General features: G+C 47.8%; 1 protein-coding gene across 4 annotated transcripts; it reads right to left on the minus strand.

The window, feature by feature from the left end:
• Positions 1-371: 371 nt before the first annotated feature.
• On the minus strand, positions 372-3,392 carry LOC143267631 (uncharacterized). 4 transcript variants are annotated; one of them, XR_013042966.1, is made up of 3 exons: positions 3,143-3,392; positions 1,889-2,332; positions 372-1,598 (listed from the first exon to the last, which is right to left on the minus strand). XR_013042966.1 is itself a non-coding variant. In XM_076546455.1 (2 exons), exons 1-2 carry the CDS (start codon positions 3,355-3,357, stop codon positions 1,421-1,423), a joined length of 393 nt encoding a protein of 130 aa, XP_076402570.1. In that variant the 5' UTR covers positions 3,358-3,392; the 3' UTR covers positions 372-1,420. The 4 variants fall into 4 exon arrangements, 2 of the variants coding, with proteins under 2 accessions (XP_076402570.1, XP_076402569.1); XR_013042965.1 differs by having other exon boundaries at positions 1,811-2,332; XM_076546455.1 differs by lacking the exon at positions 1,889-2,332.
• Positions 3,393-17,529: the final 14,137 nt, after the last annotated feature.

Here is a 17,529-nt window from a genome sequence, read left to right on the forward strand (position 1 = left end):
TTCAAAAACCTCTACTCCACAAAACTGGAAAATCTAAAAGAAATGGATAATTTTCTGGATAGGTACCACATACCTAAGTTAAATCAAGACCAGATAAACTATTTAAATAGTCCATAAACCCCTAAGGAAATAGAAACAGTCATTAAAAGTCTCCCAACCAAAAAAAGCCCAGGACCAGATGGTTTCAGCACAGAATTCTACCAGATCTTCAAAGAAGAGTTAATACCAATACTCTCTAAATTGTTCCACATAATAGAAACAGAAGGAACATTACCAAACTCCTTCTATGAGGCTACTGAAAGACCCCCGGCTGAGATCTTCCTCCGGGAGAGACCCCAAACCCAAGGAACACACCGAAACCACAGATCAGATGCAAAAGCAAGAGGGTTTATTTAGACCAGGTACCTGGGGCGAAGTCTCTTGGAGGACTTGCGCGCCTTCTTAGGGCAAGGGGGACTTTTTATGGGATCCCAGGGGCAGAGGCGCGGTTACAGAAGCGAGAAGCATAGTTACAGGGTCCCTATTGGTTGTTTTAAAGAAGGCCAGGGTGAACTTGGGGTCGTATGTGTGTGGCTGATTTGGCCTTGCCCAGGCCAGCTGCTTATTCCTCAAGGCCAGGGGGCCAGCCATAAAATATCCTGATTCGACTCAACTGTCTTTCTCCCAAGGCCGCCGACCACAGTTATCTCTCTCAAGGCTGAATGGCTGGCCATAGCTATCTCTGTCAAGGCCGGGTGGCTGGCTATGGCTGTGAACTCCTGTTTTTCTGATTTTTTCAGAATGGCGTTTCTTAGGCTAAGTTATTGGGGGGGGGAGCATTTCATTGGCCCAAAGCCCCATGTCCTCATAATGGAGCGGGGGTCTTTCATTCCCCCATTTTCTTTTGTACTAAATGAAATCTTTCATTTTAGGATGGAGAATAAGGGGTTAGCTCTATCTCTGACTGTCTGAGCCTCTGATATTGCTTGGTTAGGATCAAAGCCTGGGCAACAGAAACCTTATCCTTGATGAATTGCACCAATCTGTTGAGGATGTATGACCCAAACAATAAAATGAGCAGGAGGATGATTAGGGGGTCCATAATGGTGGAGACAAGGGTCGTAATCCATGGTGACCTTTGGAACTATTTTTTTAAACCATCTCTGTTGAGCATGGCTACTTGGAGCTGTCTGAATTGGCCGGTCTCCATAAGGGCTGCAGTCCTGTATCTACCCCAGCAGCTATTCCGCTCATGGTAATTTTTCCCAGTAACAGGGCCAGCGTCAGGGAAACAGGCTCTCTGGTGATGTCCCTCCTAATGTCAGGAGGACTATTAGGGGGATCAAGGGGACCCCCGGGTGAGTCTTATCTTTAGTGGGTTTGGAGAGCGTTGAACTAGATGTCTCGGTGCCCTCAGCTTCGTCGGGTTCCTTGGCAGCCTTTACATGCGACGTGTGGACCCAAGCCGCTGTCCCGTCAACCTCGGCTCTAGGTTCCTAGATTGATGGCGTCGGACCCAGACAGAGTCCCCAATCTTGAATGGGTGAGGCACCACCGGGCGGTTCAGTTGCTCCCGGCAGGCAGGGGTTTTTACACCGTCTTTTGCATCAGTTGGAGGGCTAGTGGCAAAAGAGGAGATATCAGAGTAAAGGAAATTTACAATTGGTGGGGGAGCCCCATACATGATCTTAAACGGGGTTAGGCCATGAGGCCCAGGAGTATTCCGGGCTCGGTAAAGGGCTAGGGGGAGTAGGAGCACCCAATCTCTAGTGCCAGTTGCAAGCGTTAATTTGGTTAAAGTCTCCTTAATGGTTTTATTTGCACGTTTTACCTGTCCTGAGCTCTGGGGGCTGTATGCACAATGAAGTTTCCAATCGATCCCCAGTAGCCTGGCCACCTCCTGACTTACCTGGGAGACGAAGGCGGGCCCATTGTCTGACCCCAATATCTGGGGTATTTCATACCTGGGAAAGATGTCATCTAGGAGTTTTTTTTTTGGTTACCACGTTAGCGGTCTTTTTCTTGGTAGGCAAGGCCTCTGTCCATCTATGATGTAAGCTTGTCGCTCGGGGCTCCATTTCGCCCCCATTTTCTTTGTTAGTTCCTGGTCCTCCGGGCTTTCATCATCCGGAGGGCCTGGATCAGCGCGATCAGCTCTGCCTTTTGGGCCGATGTTCCAGGTGGCAGTGGTGAGATCCAAACTATCTCCGATTCGGTGGTGACGGCTGCTCCGGCCCTCCGTTCTTTTTCTTGGAGGAAGCTGCTCCCATCCGTGAACCAGGCAGCAGGGTTGCGGGGTTGAGGGAGACAACTGGTCTGAACATCATTCGATCTGGGGGCTGCTGGACCAGAGCTTCCACCGCATGGGAGGATAACACAGTTAATGGCTGTCCCAAAGTCAGTTTCCCTGTATCCTTGAGCAAAACAGCAATGGCGGCTACCCCACGCAGACAGGGGGCCATCCTGCAGCTATCGGGCTTCCATGTCCCCAGTCTCTGTACCAACATTTCTTTTGCAAAGCCTGAGTTCTCGTCCACGAACAGTTTAAAGGGCTAGGACTTGTAGGGGGGTCCCTTTGGGTCCTGTCCAGATGCCAGCTGAACCTTTTTCTCGGTGGTCCTTCGATACCTCCTGTTACCTGTGGCCCCCTGGACCAAAGCTGTGCGGTCACTGAGAGAGCCTCCGGTATGGGTCAGGACTGAATGTTGAGCCCCGGTGTCCACTAGGAAGGTCACTGGCTGCCCCCCAATCTTGAGAGTTAGCCTGGGCTGGGGGGGGGGGGCGCTCCTGGCCGTGACCTTCCCAATCCTCCAGATTGAGGACCCTTGGCTTAGGTCTCCGAGACCCTTGAGGCTTTTTTTTTGATCAGTCACGAGCCCAATGTCCTCTCTGTTTACAGTAAGCACTTTGTCTTTGTCAAGCAGTGTCCTTTTTAAGTCTCCCGTCCTAACGTCCTAACTCCCTCTCTGACCTGTCCCTGAGACATTACAGTGGCCAGGACTCTTTTTTTTTTTTTTTTTTTCCTCCGTGTCTTTTTAAGTCTTTTTTAAAAACGCGCTGCCGGCGTCTCTTTTTGGTAACCTGAGCCGAATCGGTAGGGGGTCTAGAGCCCCTTGGAGACCCGCTAAGAGCAACTGGCCATAGAGACGTAGGTGTTCCCTACCTTCGCTGGTTTGTCCCGCCTTCCTCGTAGGCGACCGGCAATTGGGGAGGAAACAGGAACTTTATCCTCCGCTGTTTGGGGGCCGCTGCAGGAGACGCCGGTCCCTCCGGCGCTGTCGGGGGGGGGGGGCTGTAACACTCGGGGCGGGGTGACTCGGCGCCCACGGGTGACGCCGCCCCCGAGCCATCTTTTTCATACCGGGCCCTTTTAGCCATCCCGGGCGCGCTGCGCGCTGTTAAAGTGGAAGTGCGCTCGGCGGCTGTCGCCGGCCGGGGGCAGTCCCCCCGCCGACCCCATCCCTGGCCCCGCCTGTGCGCCCCCGCCATCAGGGATGCTGAAGGCCGACTGTGCCGCTCGGCCGCCCGCCGCGCTACCCACCGCCCCTACGAGCGAGCGGCTGCAGGGCGCTGTCGGGACCGAGGTCGCCGCCGCCGCCGCAGCAGCAGCCGCCGCCGCCGGGCACCGGGGCCGCGAACCGGGCCGCCCGAGCGCCGTCCGCCCCGCCGCCGCTGCCACCGCAGGCTCCCCGCCACGCGGGTCCCGGCCTGCCGCACCGGGGGCCGCCGCGCGCCGCCGTAGGACAGGTCCGAGCCCGAGTAGGCGCGGGTGCGGCCGTTGGCGGCGGGGCCGCTCTGCTTGGCGCCCATGTCCGCGCCGCCCCGGGCCGCGAGCGAGCGAGCAAGCAAGCGAGGCGGGCTGGACGCAGCTCGCGGCTGGCGCTCAGGTGGCCGTGCGGACACGGTCGCTGCCGGGCCGCCGCGACGGGCCGCTACCATTCGCTGCCGCGCTCCGCGGCCTCCGCACCGCCTCCTCCCGGGCGGCCGCCGCCATCGCCGCCATCCTCCGGCTCCCCGGCGGCTCCTCGAGAGCGGCAGAACTTGGGGAGAGGAAACGACACGCTGGTGGAGGGGTCGGGAGGAACAGGGAGCGGGAGGGATCCGCCGATCTGGCTTTCTCGGCCCCGGGATTCGGCGAGCGCTGCTGCTGCCGGGGGGGCTGAGGGGAAGAGAAACGGCTTAACCCATGGGGGAGGTTCTGTTGTCAGGAGTCTCCACATGGCAATGTATGGGACCTGGTCCGGGTGGCCATGGGGACTGGAAGCAAAAACTTTTCCCTCCACCTGTGAAATAAGACTGAGGTTAAAGGTTCCCTGACGAGGCCATCTTACATCTATTTTAACCCAATTGGCCTCGTAAAGAGTGATCTATTTTTTTTTTTTTAATTATGACTCCTTCGCTGTTGGCTCGTGTCTTTACGTCTGACCAGTGTTTAAGCGTGAGGCTCAAGGGGGTGGTGACAGTCTGTCCTATGGCTGTTTCTAGGAGGAGAACGGTTAAACAGAAAACAAAAAACGACAGACCAATATAAATAAGACTAACACTCGCTGCGCGGCTTCGGTTCCAAACCGAAAGCAAAACCAGAAAAACCGTGCCCCAGAGGGGTCTTCAGAAAAACCGTGCCCCCAGAGGGGTCTTCAGATCGTGCCTCAGAGGGCACTTCAGACCGTGCCTCAGAGGGCACTTCAGACGAACCGTGGAACGTCTTCCAGGTTCCCAGTGGCGAAGTCCGGACCCGTCGGTCCCCTCTTTCAGATCCACTGACACAGACAGATTATCAGACGCAGGCGTGGAGACAAACAAACAACATTCAACACTCAGACAAACAGACAACACTCAGACAGGACAGGGATGACATAAACCAAGGCCGGCCGGCTTACCTCCTGATGGTGGGTCGGTGGTTCCAGGGAGGGGTCTCAATCCCCATACGGGCCACCAAATGAAAGACCCCCGGCTGAGATCTTCCTCCGGGAGAGACCCCAAACCCAAGGAACACACCGAAACCACAGATCAGATGCAAAAGCAAGAGGGTTTATTTAGACCAGGTACCTGGGGCGAAGTCTCTTGGAGGACTTGCGCGCCTTCTTAGGGCAAGGGGGACTTTTTATGGGATCCCAGGGGCAGAGGCGCGGTTACAGAAGCGAGAAGCATAGTTACAGGGTCCCTATTGGTTGTTTTAAAGAAGGCCAGGGTGAACTTGGGGTCGTATGTGTGTGGCTGATTTGGCCTTGCCCAGGCCAGCTGCTTATTCCTCAAGGCCAGGGGGCCAGCCATAAAATATCCTGATTCGACTCAACTGTCTTTCTCCCAAGGCCGCCGACCACAGTTATCTCTCTCAAGGCTGAATGGCTGGCCATAGCTATCTCTGTCAAGGCCGGGTGGCTGGCTATGGCTGTGAACTCCTGTTTTTCTGATTTTTTTCAGAATGGCGTTTCTTAGGCTAAGTTATTGGGGGGGGGAGCATTTCATTGGCCCAAAGCCCCATGTCCTCATAATGGAGCAGGGGTCTTTCACTACAATTACCCTGATTCCTAAACCAAACAAGGATGCAACAAAGAAAGAGAACTACAGACCGATCTCCCTCATGAACATTGATGCAAAAATACTCAATAAAATACTGGCAAACAGACTCCAAGAACACATCAAAATAATTATCCACCATGATCAAGTAGGTTTCATTCCAGGGATGCAAGGGTGGTTCAACATACAAAAGTCCATCAATGTAATACACCATATAAACAAACTCAAAGAAAAAAACCACATGATCATCTCACTAGATGCAGAAAAGGCATTTGACAAAATCCAATACCCCTTCATGATAAAGGCCTTGGAGCGATCAGGAATACTGGGAACATACCTAAACATAATAAAGGCAATTTACAGCAAGCCAACAGCCAACATCAAATTAAGTGGAGAGAAACTCAAAGCGATTCCACTAAAATCAGGAATGAGGCAAAGGCTGTCCACTCTCCCCATACTTATTCAATATAGTAGTTGAAGTTCTAGCCAGAGCAATAAGACAGCATAAGGAGATTAAGGGGATACAAATTGGAAAGGAAGAAGTCAAACTTTCCCTATTTGCAGATGACATGATAGTATACTTGAGTGACCCCAAAGATTCAACCAAGGAACTGATAAAGTTTATAAACACCTTTAGCAACATAGCAGGATACAAGATCAACTCAAAAAAATCAGTAGCTCTCCTATATGCAATTGACAAACAGGCTGAGAAGGAAATCAGAGATACATTACCCTTTACAATAGCCACAAATGATATAAAATACCTTGGGATAACACTAACCAAGCAAGTGAAGGACCTATATGACAAGAACTTTAAGTCCCTGAAAGAAGAAATTGAAGAAGATGTCAGAGAAAGATCTCCCATGCTCATGGATAGGCAGGATTAACATAGTAAAAATGGCAATCTTACCAAAAGCAATCTACAGATTCAATGCAATCCCCATCAAAATACCAACACAATTCTTCACAGACCTGGAAAGAATAATACTCAACTTCATATGGAAAAACAAAAAATCCAGGATAGCCAAAAAAATCATGTACAATAAAACAACCTCTGGAGGCATCACGATCCCTGACCTCAAGCTCTACTATAGAGCTACAGTAATAAAAACAGCTTGATAGTGGCATAAAAACCAACATGTGGACCAATGGAATCAAACTGAAGACCCTGACATTAATCCACACACCTATGAACATATAATTTTTGACAAAGAAGCCAAAGTGTACAATGGAAAAAAAGAAAGCATCTTCAACAAATGGTGCTGGCATAACTGGATATCAACATGTAGAAGGCTGCAAATAGATCCATATCTGTCACCATGCAAAAAACTTAAGTCCAAGTGGATCAAAGACCTCAACATAAATCCATCTACTCTGAACCTGCTAGAAGAGAAAGTAGGAAGTAGTCTTGAACGCATTGGCATAGGAGATCACTTCCTAAATATAACACCAGTAGCACAGACACTGAGAGAAACAATCAATCAATGGGATCTCTTGAAACTGAGAAGCTTTTGTAGAGCAAAGGATATGGTCAACAAGGCAAAGCAACAGCCTACAGAATGGGAAAAGGTCTTCACCAACCCCACATCTGACAGAGGACTGATATCCAGAATATATAAAGAACTCAAGAAATTAGACATCAAAATGTCCAATAGTCCTATTAAGAAATGGGCTATAGAACTAAACAGAGAATTCTCAACAGAGGAAACTCAAATGGCTGAAAGACATTTAAGGAATTGCTCAACATCCCTAATCATCAGGGAAATGCAAATCAAAACGACTCTGAGATACCACCTCATGCCTGTCAGAATAGCTAAGATCAAAAACACTGAAGACACCTTATGCTGGACAGGATATGGAGTTAGGGGAACTCTCCTCCACTGCTGGTGGGAATGCAAGCTTGTACAACCACTTTAGAAATCAATATGGCGCTTTCTTAGAAAATTGGCAATCAATCTCCCCCAAGATCCAGCTATACCACTCTTGGGCATATACCCAAGGAATGCTCAATCATACCACAAGGGCACTTGCTCAGCTATGTTCATATCAGCATTGTTTGTAATAGCCAGAACCTGGAAACAACCTAGATGTCCTTCAACTGAAGAATGGATAAATAAAATGTGGCACATATACACAATGGAATACTACTCAGCAGAGAAAAACAATGATATCATGAGTTTTGCAGGCAAATGGATGGATCTAGAAAAAATCATTCTGAGTGAGGTAACCCAGACTCAGAAAGACAAACATGGTATGTACTCACTCATAGGAGGATACTAGATGTAAAACAAAGATAACTAGACTGCTACTCACAACTCCAGGGAGGCTACCTAGAGAGAAGGACCCCGGGAAAGACACAGGGATTGCCCAATGACAAAGAAATGGATGGGATCTACATGACCAACATGGACATGAGTGGGGATAATGAAGGGCAAGGGTCGAGGGAAAGAGAGCTTAGGGGAGCAAGAGATTCCCAGCTGGATCAAGAACAGAGAGGGAGAACAAGAAATAAAAGACCATGATAAATGAAGACCACATGAGAACAGGAAGAAGCAAAATGCTAGAGAGGTCCACAGAAATCCACAAAGATACCCCCACAATAGACTACTGGCAATGGTCAAGAGACAACCGGAAGTGACCTACTCTGATGATAGGATGGCCAAACATCCTAATTGTTGTGCTAGAAACCCCATCCAATGACTGAGGGAACTGGATGCAAAGATCCACAGCCAGGCCCCAGGTGGAGCTCCAGGAGTCCATTTGGTGAGAAAGAGGAGGGTTTGTATGAGCGAGAATTGTTGAGACCAAGGTTGGAAAAAGCACAGGGACAAATATCCAAACAAAAAGAAACACATGAACTATGAACCAATGGCTGAGGAGCCCCTAACTAGATCAGGCCCTCTGGATAAATAAGACAGTTGATCAGCTTGATCTGCTTGGGAGGCATCCAGGCAGTGGGACTGGGTCCTGTCCTCAGTGCATGAGCTGGCTGTTTGGAACCTGGGGCTTATACAGGGACACTTGGCTCAGCCTAGGAGGAGGGGACTGGACCTGCCTGGACTGAATCTACCAAGTTGAACTCAATCCTCAGGGGAGTCTTTACCCTGGAGGAGATGGGAATGGAGGGTGGGCTGCGGGGGAGGCAGGGGGCACGAGGGGGGAGAACAAGGGAATCCATGGCTGATTTAATAAATAAATTTTAAAAAAAAGATTGGGCTGTAGGCAAGTCTGCAGAGAATTTCTTAATTAATGATCAATGGGGGAGGATCCAACCCAAAAATTGTGGATGGTGCCATCCTAGGCTAGGTGGTCCTAGGTTCTATACGAAAGCAAGCTGAGCCAGGCGGTGGTGGTGCATGCCTTTAATCCCAGCAATCGGGAGACAGAGGCAGGTGGATCTCTGTGAGTTCGAGGCCAGCCTGGTCTCCAAAGCGAGTTCCACAAAAGGCACAAAGCTACAAAGAGAAACCCTGTCTCGAAAAACCAAAAAAAGAAAAAAGAAAAAGAAAGAAAGCTGAGCAAGCCAGGAAGCAGCTCCCCTCCATGGCCTCTGCATCAGCTCCTGCCTCCAGGTTCCTGCTCCATTTGAGCTCCTGTCCCAACTTCTTTCAATAATGAACAGCGATGTGAAATCTTAAGCCAAATAAACCCTTTCCTCCCCAAGCAGCATAGTCAGTGTTTCATTGAAGTAACAGTAACCCTAACTAAGAATCCAGGCAACAGGATTTACTGACAGATTGTATTTGGGATGTGAGAGAAAGTCTGGAATCAAGGTTAAGTTCAAAGTTTGGGGCCTGAGTAACTGAAAGCACACCAAAGCTATTGACTGCAGGTGTGGTCAGTGGTTAAGCATGCCAGTGCTGCTAGTCAAATGAAGAAAGACCAAGGTACTGATCAACACCTTGGTGCAGTGATCTTCTCCAAAGATCTAACAGAGTAGTTTTTCACTTTTGAATCACTCTTTTGTGAGGATTTAAACATACACAAATGCCCAAAAACATACACAAAAAACAGGGTTCTATGCCTGGCTTCTAGTTCAGTCACCAGCCTGCAAAGGAGGCTTCTTCAATCATAAACTTCATTCTCACTAAAATTCAACCCCAAAACTATGGGGTCATTTTTCCTCCAGACTCAACCACTCCCCCTGCTCCTGCTACACACACACACACACACACACACACACACACACACACACACACACACAATTTTGAATCTTTTCCCAGGTCAGATACTTAAAGAAGAAACTTCTACCAAGAAATGAGCTTTTTGGAAGATGCTATAGAAAGGTCAACTCTGTCTGGTTCCCTGTCTTAGTTAGGGTTTCTATTGCTGTGAAGAGACACCAGGACCATGGCAACTCTTATAAAGGAAAAACATTTAATTGGGGCAGCTTACATTTTTAGAGATTTGTCATTTATTATCATGGTGCAACATGGTGGCCTGCAGGCAGACCTGGTGCTGGAGAAGTAGCTGAGAGTCCTGCATCTTGACTTGCAGGCAACAGGAAGCGGTCTGAAACACTGGGCATGGCTTGAGCATATATGAGACCTCAAAGCCCACCCCCACAGTGACCCACTTCCTCCAATAAGGCCACACCCACTCCAACAAAGCCACACCTCCTAATAGTGCCACTCCCTTTGGAGGCCATTTTCTTTCAAACCACTACAGTCCCTTTTGAATTAACCTAAGAACAAACAAAACAAAATGAAAAACACCAATGGAGTGTGACTACTGCAGAAGGGACCCTGATCAGACAGAAAAGCCTCATTTTTTCTAGCTGGAATGGCCATATGGCTATCCCTTCTCACCTAGCAACAAACCCTTGAATGTCCCAGCACCAGGAAGCAAATTATAAAAGCGGTGTATTTTTTATTTATTTATCTTCATTTATTCTTCTCTCATACATCCTGACCATAGTTTCCCCTCCCTCCACTCCTCCAAGCCCACCCTACCGCCTCCCCTCTACCCCAGATCCACTCCTCCTTCATTTCCCGTCAGAAAAGACAAAGCCTTGGGACCCTTTTCCTCCTACTGGGTCGCCTCATCCAGCCTTGATATGCGGGTATGCGCCTAGTCTTGTTGTAACTTGTTATGTTATTGCTCCGTTGATATCCCTGCCCTTTTCTGAAAAGCTGTGCATGTTAAGTCCAAAAGATTGTAGAAGTCCCACTAGCCTGGCCTCCAGTTCCCTGACATTTATTCATTGCAGATGCAGGTATTCCAAGATCAGGGAGAGCAACTGGCTACCTGTCCTGTCTTCACTCTTTAACTGTTACCCCAGTTCAAAACTGTAAGATCTGAATGGGCAGAGATACCTATGCTGTCTTCAGTGTCCATACTTGTGCCTGCAATGACATGACTCATGCACTTTTTTGGGAAGAATTAGCATCTTGGAGGCTTCTTTTAAAATGCTAACTTTCCATCCATGGTAATGGACAGGCATACATGTTTAAAAACTGATGAGTTGAGAAACAGCATTTGCACCATAAGTGTGAGAACAGGTGATGGGACTTAAAGCCTGACTTCTAGGGATTGAAACTCTACTGGGGGTCTACCGATTTCAAGTTTGTTTGTTTGTTTTAAAGATTTGTGTTTTGTTATTTTTTTTATTACATATACGTGTGGGTCTGTATGTGAGTATATGCACACAAGTGCCAGTGCCTGGGGAGGCCAGAGGCTCTGGGTCCACCTGGGGCTGGTGCTAAGAATTGTACACAGATCCTCTGTAGGAACAGTGTATGCACTAAACTGCTGAACCATCTCCCCAGCCTTTGGAAATTTTTAAAGTGCTTTTGAAAAGATATATATATATATTTAAAAATATATATTATGTAAAAGACATATCTTTTTACATAATAGAATATATATTCTAATATATGTATATGTATATATATATTCTTCCTAGACTTTTGTGTAGCATTAATGTCATTGATTCTCTACTTTACATGCTCAGTTATACACATTATCAGTATCCTAAGAAAACTATTCATTTGAGGAAACTGGATGCAGAGATCCACAGCCAGGCCCCGGGTGGAGCTCCAGGAGTCCAATTGGCGAGAAAGAGGAGGGTTTATATGAGCAAGAATTGTTGAGACCATGGTGGAATAAAGCACAGGGACAAATAGCCAAATGAATGGAAACACATGAACTATGAACCAATAGCTGAGGTGCCCCCAACTGGATCAGGCCCTCTGAATAGGTGAGACAGTCGATTGGCTTGATCTGTTTGGGAGGCATCCAGGCAGTGGGACCGGGTCCTGGGCTCATTGTATAAGTTGGTTGTTTGAAACCTGGGGCTTATGCAGGGTCGCTTGGCTCAGTCTGGGAGGAAGGGACTGGACCTGCCTGGACTGAGTCTACCAGGTTGATCTCAATCCTCAGGGGAGTCTTTGCCCTGGAGGAGATGGGAATGAGGGGGTGGGCTGGGCAGAAGGGGAGGAGGGAGAACAAGGGGAGGGGGGAGAATGGGGGAATCCGTGGTTGATATGTAGAAATAAATTATATTGTAAAATAAAATAAAATAAAATAATAATAATAATTAAAAAAAGAAAACTATTCATTTGTGTTATGTGCCTTTTTTTTCTTTTACTCAATACAGACATTCATGTTTTCATAGTTGTTTGTTATCTTAAGTATTTTAAAGCCAGCTTCCTTCTGCCTTTAAGATAAGATGTTGAGACAGATGAAGGGAACACACCTCCCTCTGGGCAGCTGTTAGCATCGTCTCAGCTTGCTAGAATGTGTGAAGATAGCTGTCAGTGTGGACCTGTTTCTATAGTGAGTGTAATTCCTGATGTTCACATTTCTGAAAGTCAAGGCTTCTTAGACTATGTGAGCTGTGGTCTCTTTTCATCTGAGAAATTTTTATACAGCCCCAGAAATTTTCACAGTTATAAAAAATCAAGTGTTTAGTAATAATAAATCATAATTTAATTTTAAAAATCCTTCGGCATAAATATAATTTTATCATTTATTAGAAATGAGGCAGGAGGCTGGAGAGATGACTCAGTGGTGAAGAGCACTGGCTGCTCTTCCAGAGGACCCTGCTTGATTCCAGCACCCACATGGTGCCACACAACCATCTGTAACTCCAGTTCCAGGGGATCTGATGCCTTCTTCTGGTGTTCATAGGTATCAGGCACGCATGTGGTTCACAGACATATATGCAGGTGATACCCATACACATAAAATTAAATGAAAAGCATAATTAATCTTGGCTGAATATTGGATACTGCAGGCCAGAGAGCAACATATTTCAGAGTTGATAAACAGTTCTGTTTTATAGTCATCAATATTGAGGATACTGCTTTGCATGGTAAAATAAAACGCCAGAGGCAAGCTTAGGGCTGTTTCAGAACTGTTGGGAATTTTGTCCTAATCTCAAGCCAGAATTCATTTAATGATTTTATTAAATGAGACTCAAGCCAGTAATTTTTAAAAGCAAACATTCTAACATAGTACAATCCAAAATAGAGGAATTTGATATTTATATTCTGAGGAATGACAGGTATGAAAAAATCTAAATTCCCTATAATTTTTAATTGTGTGTGTGTGTGTGTGTGTCGCACACGCACACACAAGTGCTCACACAGGCATACATAAGGTTGTGTGCCCAAGGAGGTCGGAGGCATGAAGTTCCCTTGGACCTGGGTTACAGGGGGCTGTGAGCTGTCCTCAGTGGGTGCTGGGAACCAAACTTGGATCCTCTGGGAGAGCAGGAAGTGCTTCTAACAACTGAGTCATATTTCCAGCCCCAAGGTCTTTGTTTTCTGTAATTAAACCATGTGTTTCCATGAGAAAAGCAGATAACTCTATACAATAAAAGTACTGCGGTTCACAGTGTGTACCAGTGTCTGCACAGGGGTGTTCCGGGCATCATTCTTTAGCACTGGGGGCGAGACAGCAGAAACAGTACAAAGTGCACTCAGAACCAGGGCTGCAGTGAAGTCAAACCATGCAACACGGGCAAACACGGCAGAAACACGGCAGAGTCGTGGAGAATTTGGTTTTTCTTTTGAGATTAATTTTTGGTCACTGCACACTCAGAAACCTGACAAAGGCAGGGAGTACCCTGAGTCACCCCAGCTGCAGCCACTGACAGCGGGAGGAATAACTAATAGTTTGATAGCAAAGATAAGAAGGGAAGCAGTGGAGCCCAGGAAGCTGAGAGCTGATAAAAGGCCTGGAGGAGCCAGAGAGCCTGCACTCTGTGGTTGCCAGAGGAGTTGGAGAAAGCTGTCAGGTCTTCAGGACCAGAGTCTCAGACACCACACTGAGAGCATTAACACTGCTGTCGCCAAGGGCCCAGGGGCCTCCATAGCCAAGACCTGCATCAGACTGTCATATAGGGTGCCACCTGCCACTGCTTCTGCTTGTCGGCTGCCACCACTCCTTAATGACAGACAGGGAGGGAAATTGAAATCTGCTAAACATCTGAACTCAAAGACCTTCTTGCCTACCCCCGAATGCTACCCAGGTGGAGGAACAGACTCCCTCAGGCAGCTGCCCATGGCAATTTTAAGTGCCCGTTGTGTAACAGTTTCCTTTAAGATTAAACATTCCCTCCTGCAGGGAGCTCCTTAAGCACGAAAGCAAACAACTCAAAATAGCTTCAGGAAATCCCTGAAACTGACCAGATTCACTAGGCCCCTCCCTGCCAGAGTAAGCAATAAAAGCTGAGAGTCCTGAGCTCGAAGATTCTCAGAAGAGAGAAGTTGCAAAGATTCTAAGACCTGACCAGCTTGGCTGGGAGAAGCCAAAACCAGCCAGGCACTCTGGAAAAGGTTTAGACCAACTGAGGCACCTGGAAAGGACACTCTCCAACCTGTTGAGCTGCCTGTAGGCTGTGCAGTGGGCTCCAGGTTCCCAGCTTTGTGAGAAAGTGGGGTGAGCCTTGGTGATGCAGCTGTCTTGGAGTCATTTCTGCTCCTGTAAGCACCTCTCATCCATATTCCTGTAAGTGACCCAACAAAACTCATTGGTTCACCAAATTGGACTTTGGTGGTGTCAGTACGTTGGTCCATCATGAATTCCCTGTTTGGGGTGAGGACACTGTGTTGTCTCTTCCCAGGGCAAGTTTTGTCATACAACATGGAAGGGACTCTAGCCAGCCTGAACATAGCCAACGTGGCTCTGGCAGGCCTTGCCTGTCTCCCCATTCCCTCTGCCTTGCTAAAAATCATTAGATTGCATTCCTAGAGCTAGCCACCAAGGTCTCTTCCCTTTTTTGGCCATTTCCTCCTCCTGAGGCTGACTATCAAGGTCCAGCTATCGAAGTATTGAAGTCCAGCAATCAAAAGCCCCCTTTGGTCCAACTAAGTAACATGCCCAATTAAAATTAAACACCCCATCCTATCATGGGGTTTCCCCTTTTATCTTTATAAACCGCCATTTTCCTGTGGGTCACACCTCTCCTCTCTATCCAGAGGCAGTCCTCTGTCCCCCCTGGACAAATATCCCTGCCCCCTCTCCTTTGTCCCCTTCCCTTCTCTCTAGTCCTCTGTCTCCTGTCTTTGTCTCTTATTTCCTGCTCTCTGCCCCTCTGGGGCAAATAAATCTCCTTTGTGCTGAGAACTTGGTCTGGGGGTGTCCTGAGCTGATACCAATCCTTTCCAACAGCTTTCAGTGTGTTTAGTCTTCATAATTATTAATGCCAACAGCCTCATGGCATCCTATTGATACCATGTTAGTTGTAAGGGTCCAAGGAAACGCTGAAGGAAGACCCCAGACTCAAGGAGCGTTTATTAATATTCCAGCATGAATGCAGGGTCATTCACCTCTACAAATGGCGACGACCCTAAGAAGAGTGTGCAGTCTCCTTGTGAGCACAGCTAGGGGAATTTCAGAAACAGTTAGGTCATCTCAAATATGATCGGTTAACAAGCAGCAGTTACTTTAGTATATTTTTTCATTGGCTGAGGTTCTATCTTTGGACATACTTGGGTAAGTTTCAAGGGGTTGCAGGAACCATCCTTGAGACATTGCTGGGCTGACTCAGGCCTTGTTCATGCTCCCTCCCTCATCCCTGATGTAATTTGTTGATAAACGGCCCTTTGTTGGGAGAGACATCTGTTCGCCCCTCTCAGAGAACTGCAACCTAAATTTAAGAAAGTTTAAAGCCATCATTAGTGAGGGCTGGAGAGATGGCTTGATGGTTAAGATAAATACTGCTCTTGCAGAGGATGAGAATTTGATTCTCTCTTAGTAGCTCTGGTAAAATATGATGATCAAAATCAACTTAGGGAAGAGATCATTCGGCCCATGGTTCCGGAGGGAGAGTCCATAATGTCAGGGAGGCATGGCAGCCGGTGGGTGGAGCAGGAAGCTGAGTGCCCCAGTTGTTTGTATTTGCTGTTTTGTTGACACAAGCTAGAGTTATCTCTCTGGGAAGAAGAAGCTCGAGTAATAAAACCCCTCTAACATACTGCCTGTAGGGCATTGTCTTGATCAACAGTTATTAATGTGGGTGGGCCCAGCCCATGGGAGACTCATGGTGGGGGTGGGGGGGTCCTGATTGTATAAGAAAGTAGGCTGGGCAAGTCAGGAGCAAGCCAGTAAGCAGCACTCCTCTACGGCTTCTGCTTCAGCTCCTGCCTCCAGCTCCCTGCCCTGAACTTCCCTCGATGATGGACTGTGACTTGGAAATAGAGCTGAAATAAACCCTTTCTCCCCCAGGTTGCTTTTAGCCCTGGTGTTTTAACTCAGCAATAGAAAGCTAAGACACCGAGAGGTCGCATCGCCGCCGTCGTCGTCGTCGTCGTCGTCGTCGTCGTCGTCGTCAGCTACAAATACAAAGCAGAAAGTGTGAACTGGGAATGGGGGTAAGACTATAAACTCTCAGAAGCCTGCCCGCGGTGACAGACTTCCTCAGGTAAGGCTCCTTGTTCTAAAGGTCCCATACCCTCTCCCAGACAGCACCACCAACCCGGGACCAAACTTTCAAATACATGAGTCTAGGAGGAACATTTTTCATTCAAACCACCACAGACCCACAGCTCACAAATGTCTGTAACTCCAGCTCCAAGGGATCTGACTTATTTTGGGAACTCTGAGGGCACCTGTACTCACATGTGCACATACTCACCACACACACACACACACACACACACACATACACCTAAAAATAACAGAAATCTTTCTTTAAGAGAAAAAAATGTGAGTGTACCATAATTTGCCTAAACACATCAAGGTATATTCAAAGTCTCTCCATTTTTTTCTGTTAGAAATAAGGCTGTGTTTAATATTTAATAAAGACTTGTATTGCAGGGGTGCAGCTGGATCCCAGTTGCTTCCTCCTTTGTGAGTTAGTCTGTGTTATCCAAGGACCCGATGGCCTGAAATACCACTAAGCACCTGTAATGGGGAATCAGGCCTCCATCCAACGTGATACTGTCTTCCGTTGATAACTGAAAGAGAAGCATGCCGCTATCTTTGAGCCAGCCAGATCCTTGGAGAGAAGGATATGGAGATCTGTTATCCCCCTCCCCTTGGGATCCAAGCCAATGAGTATATACAGGTCTTCCAAACCTTCCATTTTCACTTCCAGCAGCAAAGACAACAGACACAGCAGGTGGCTGCTCCTGCCAACCGTAGTTAGTAGACACTTTGTCCACAGAACCGAACAGCATCCTGGAGGCAGATGGGTGAAAAACTCACGCCCATGAAAAAACACTCTGCTTTTCCACTCCAAAGTACAGAGTTTCCTGGAACAGCTGCAGCCCACAGTTGACAGCGCCTAGAATTTCTTCATCTTCCAGAGGTCAGCCCTGAATTTGCACAGTGACCCCCATCTGGAGCACACTGATGAATCTGGCTGCTACTGGTGACCCAGTGTGGTACTAAGATCCTTCAGATCCTGGCTCGTGGGGGACCTTTTGGCGATCCAGCCTGGACTTCATCCAAAATCTCTCTTTACACCTTTTCGCAGCAGTAATCCCACAGTCCCGAGTTTACGGAAACTTGGGCTGGTGAGAACCTGACCACCAGAGTTGGATTCCCACGCGCCACGTGGTGGAAGGAGAGAACCATTTC

This window comes from Peromyscus maniculatus, chromosome 10 (genome assembly GCF_049852395.1).
Source record: "Peromyscus maniculatus bairdii isolate BWxNUB_F1_BW_parent chromosome 10, HU_Pman_BW_mat_3.1, whole genome shotgun sequence".
Taxonomy (NCBI): domain Eukaryota; kingdom Metazoa; phylum Chordata; class Mammalia; order Rodentia; family Cricetidae; genus Peromyscus; species Peromyscus maniculatus.

Bases quoted from the DNA above. Each gene is read 5' to 3' on its own strand.
- LOC143267631 (XM_076546454.1), bottom strand. From the start codon at position 3,357: ATGGCTAAAAGGGCCCGGTATGAAAAAGATGGCTCGGGGGCGGCGTCA. The intron at 2,333-3,142 runs GTAGGGAACACC...ATGCGGTGGAAG, and splicing joins GGCGGGACAAACCAGCGAAG to CTCTGGTCCAGCAGCCCCCA.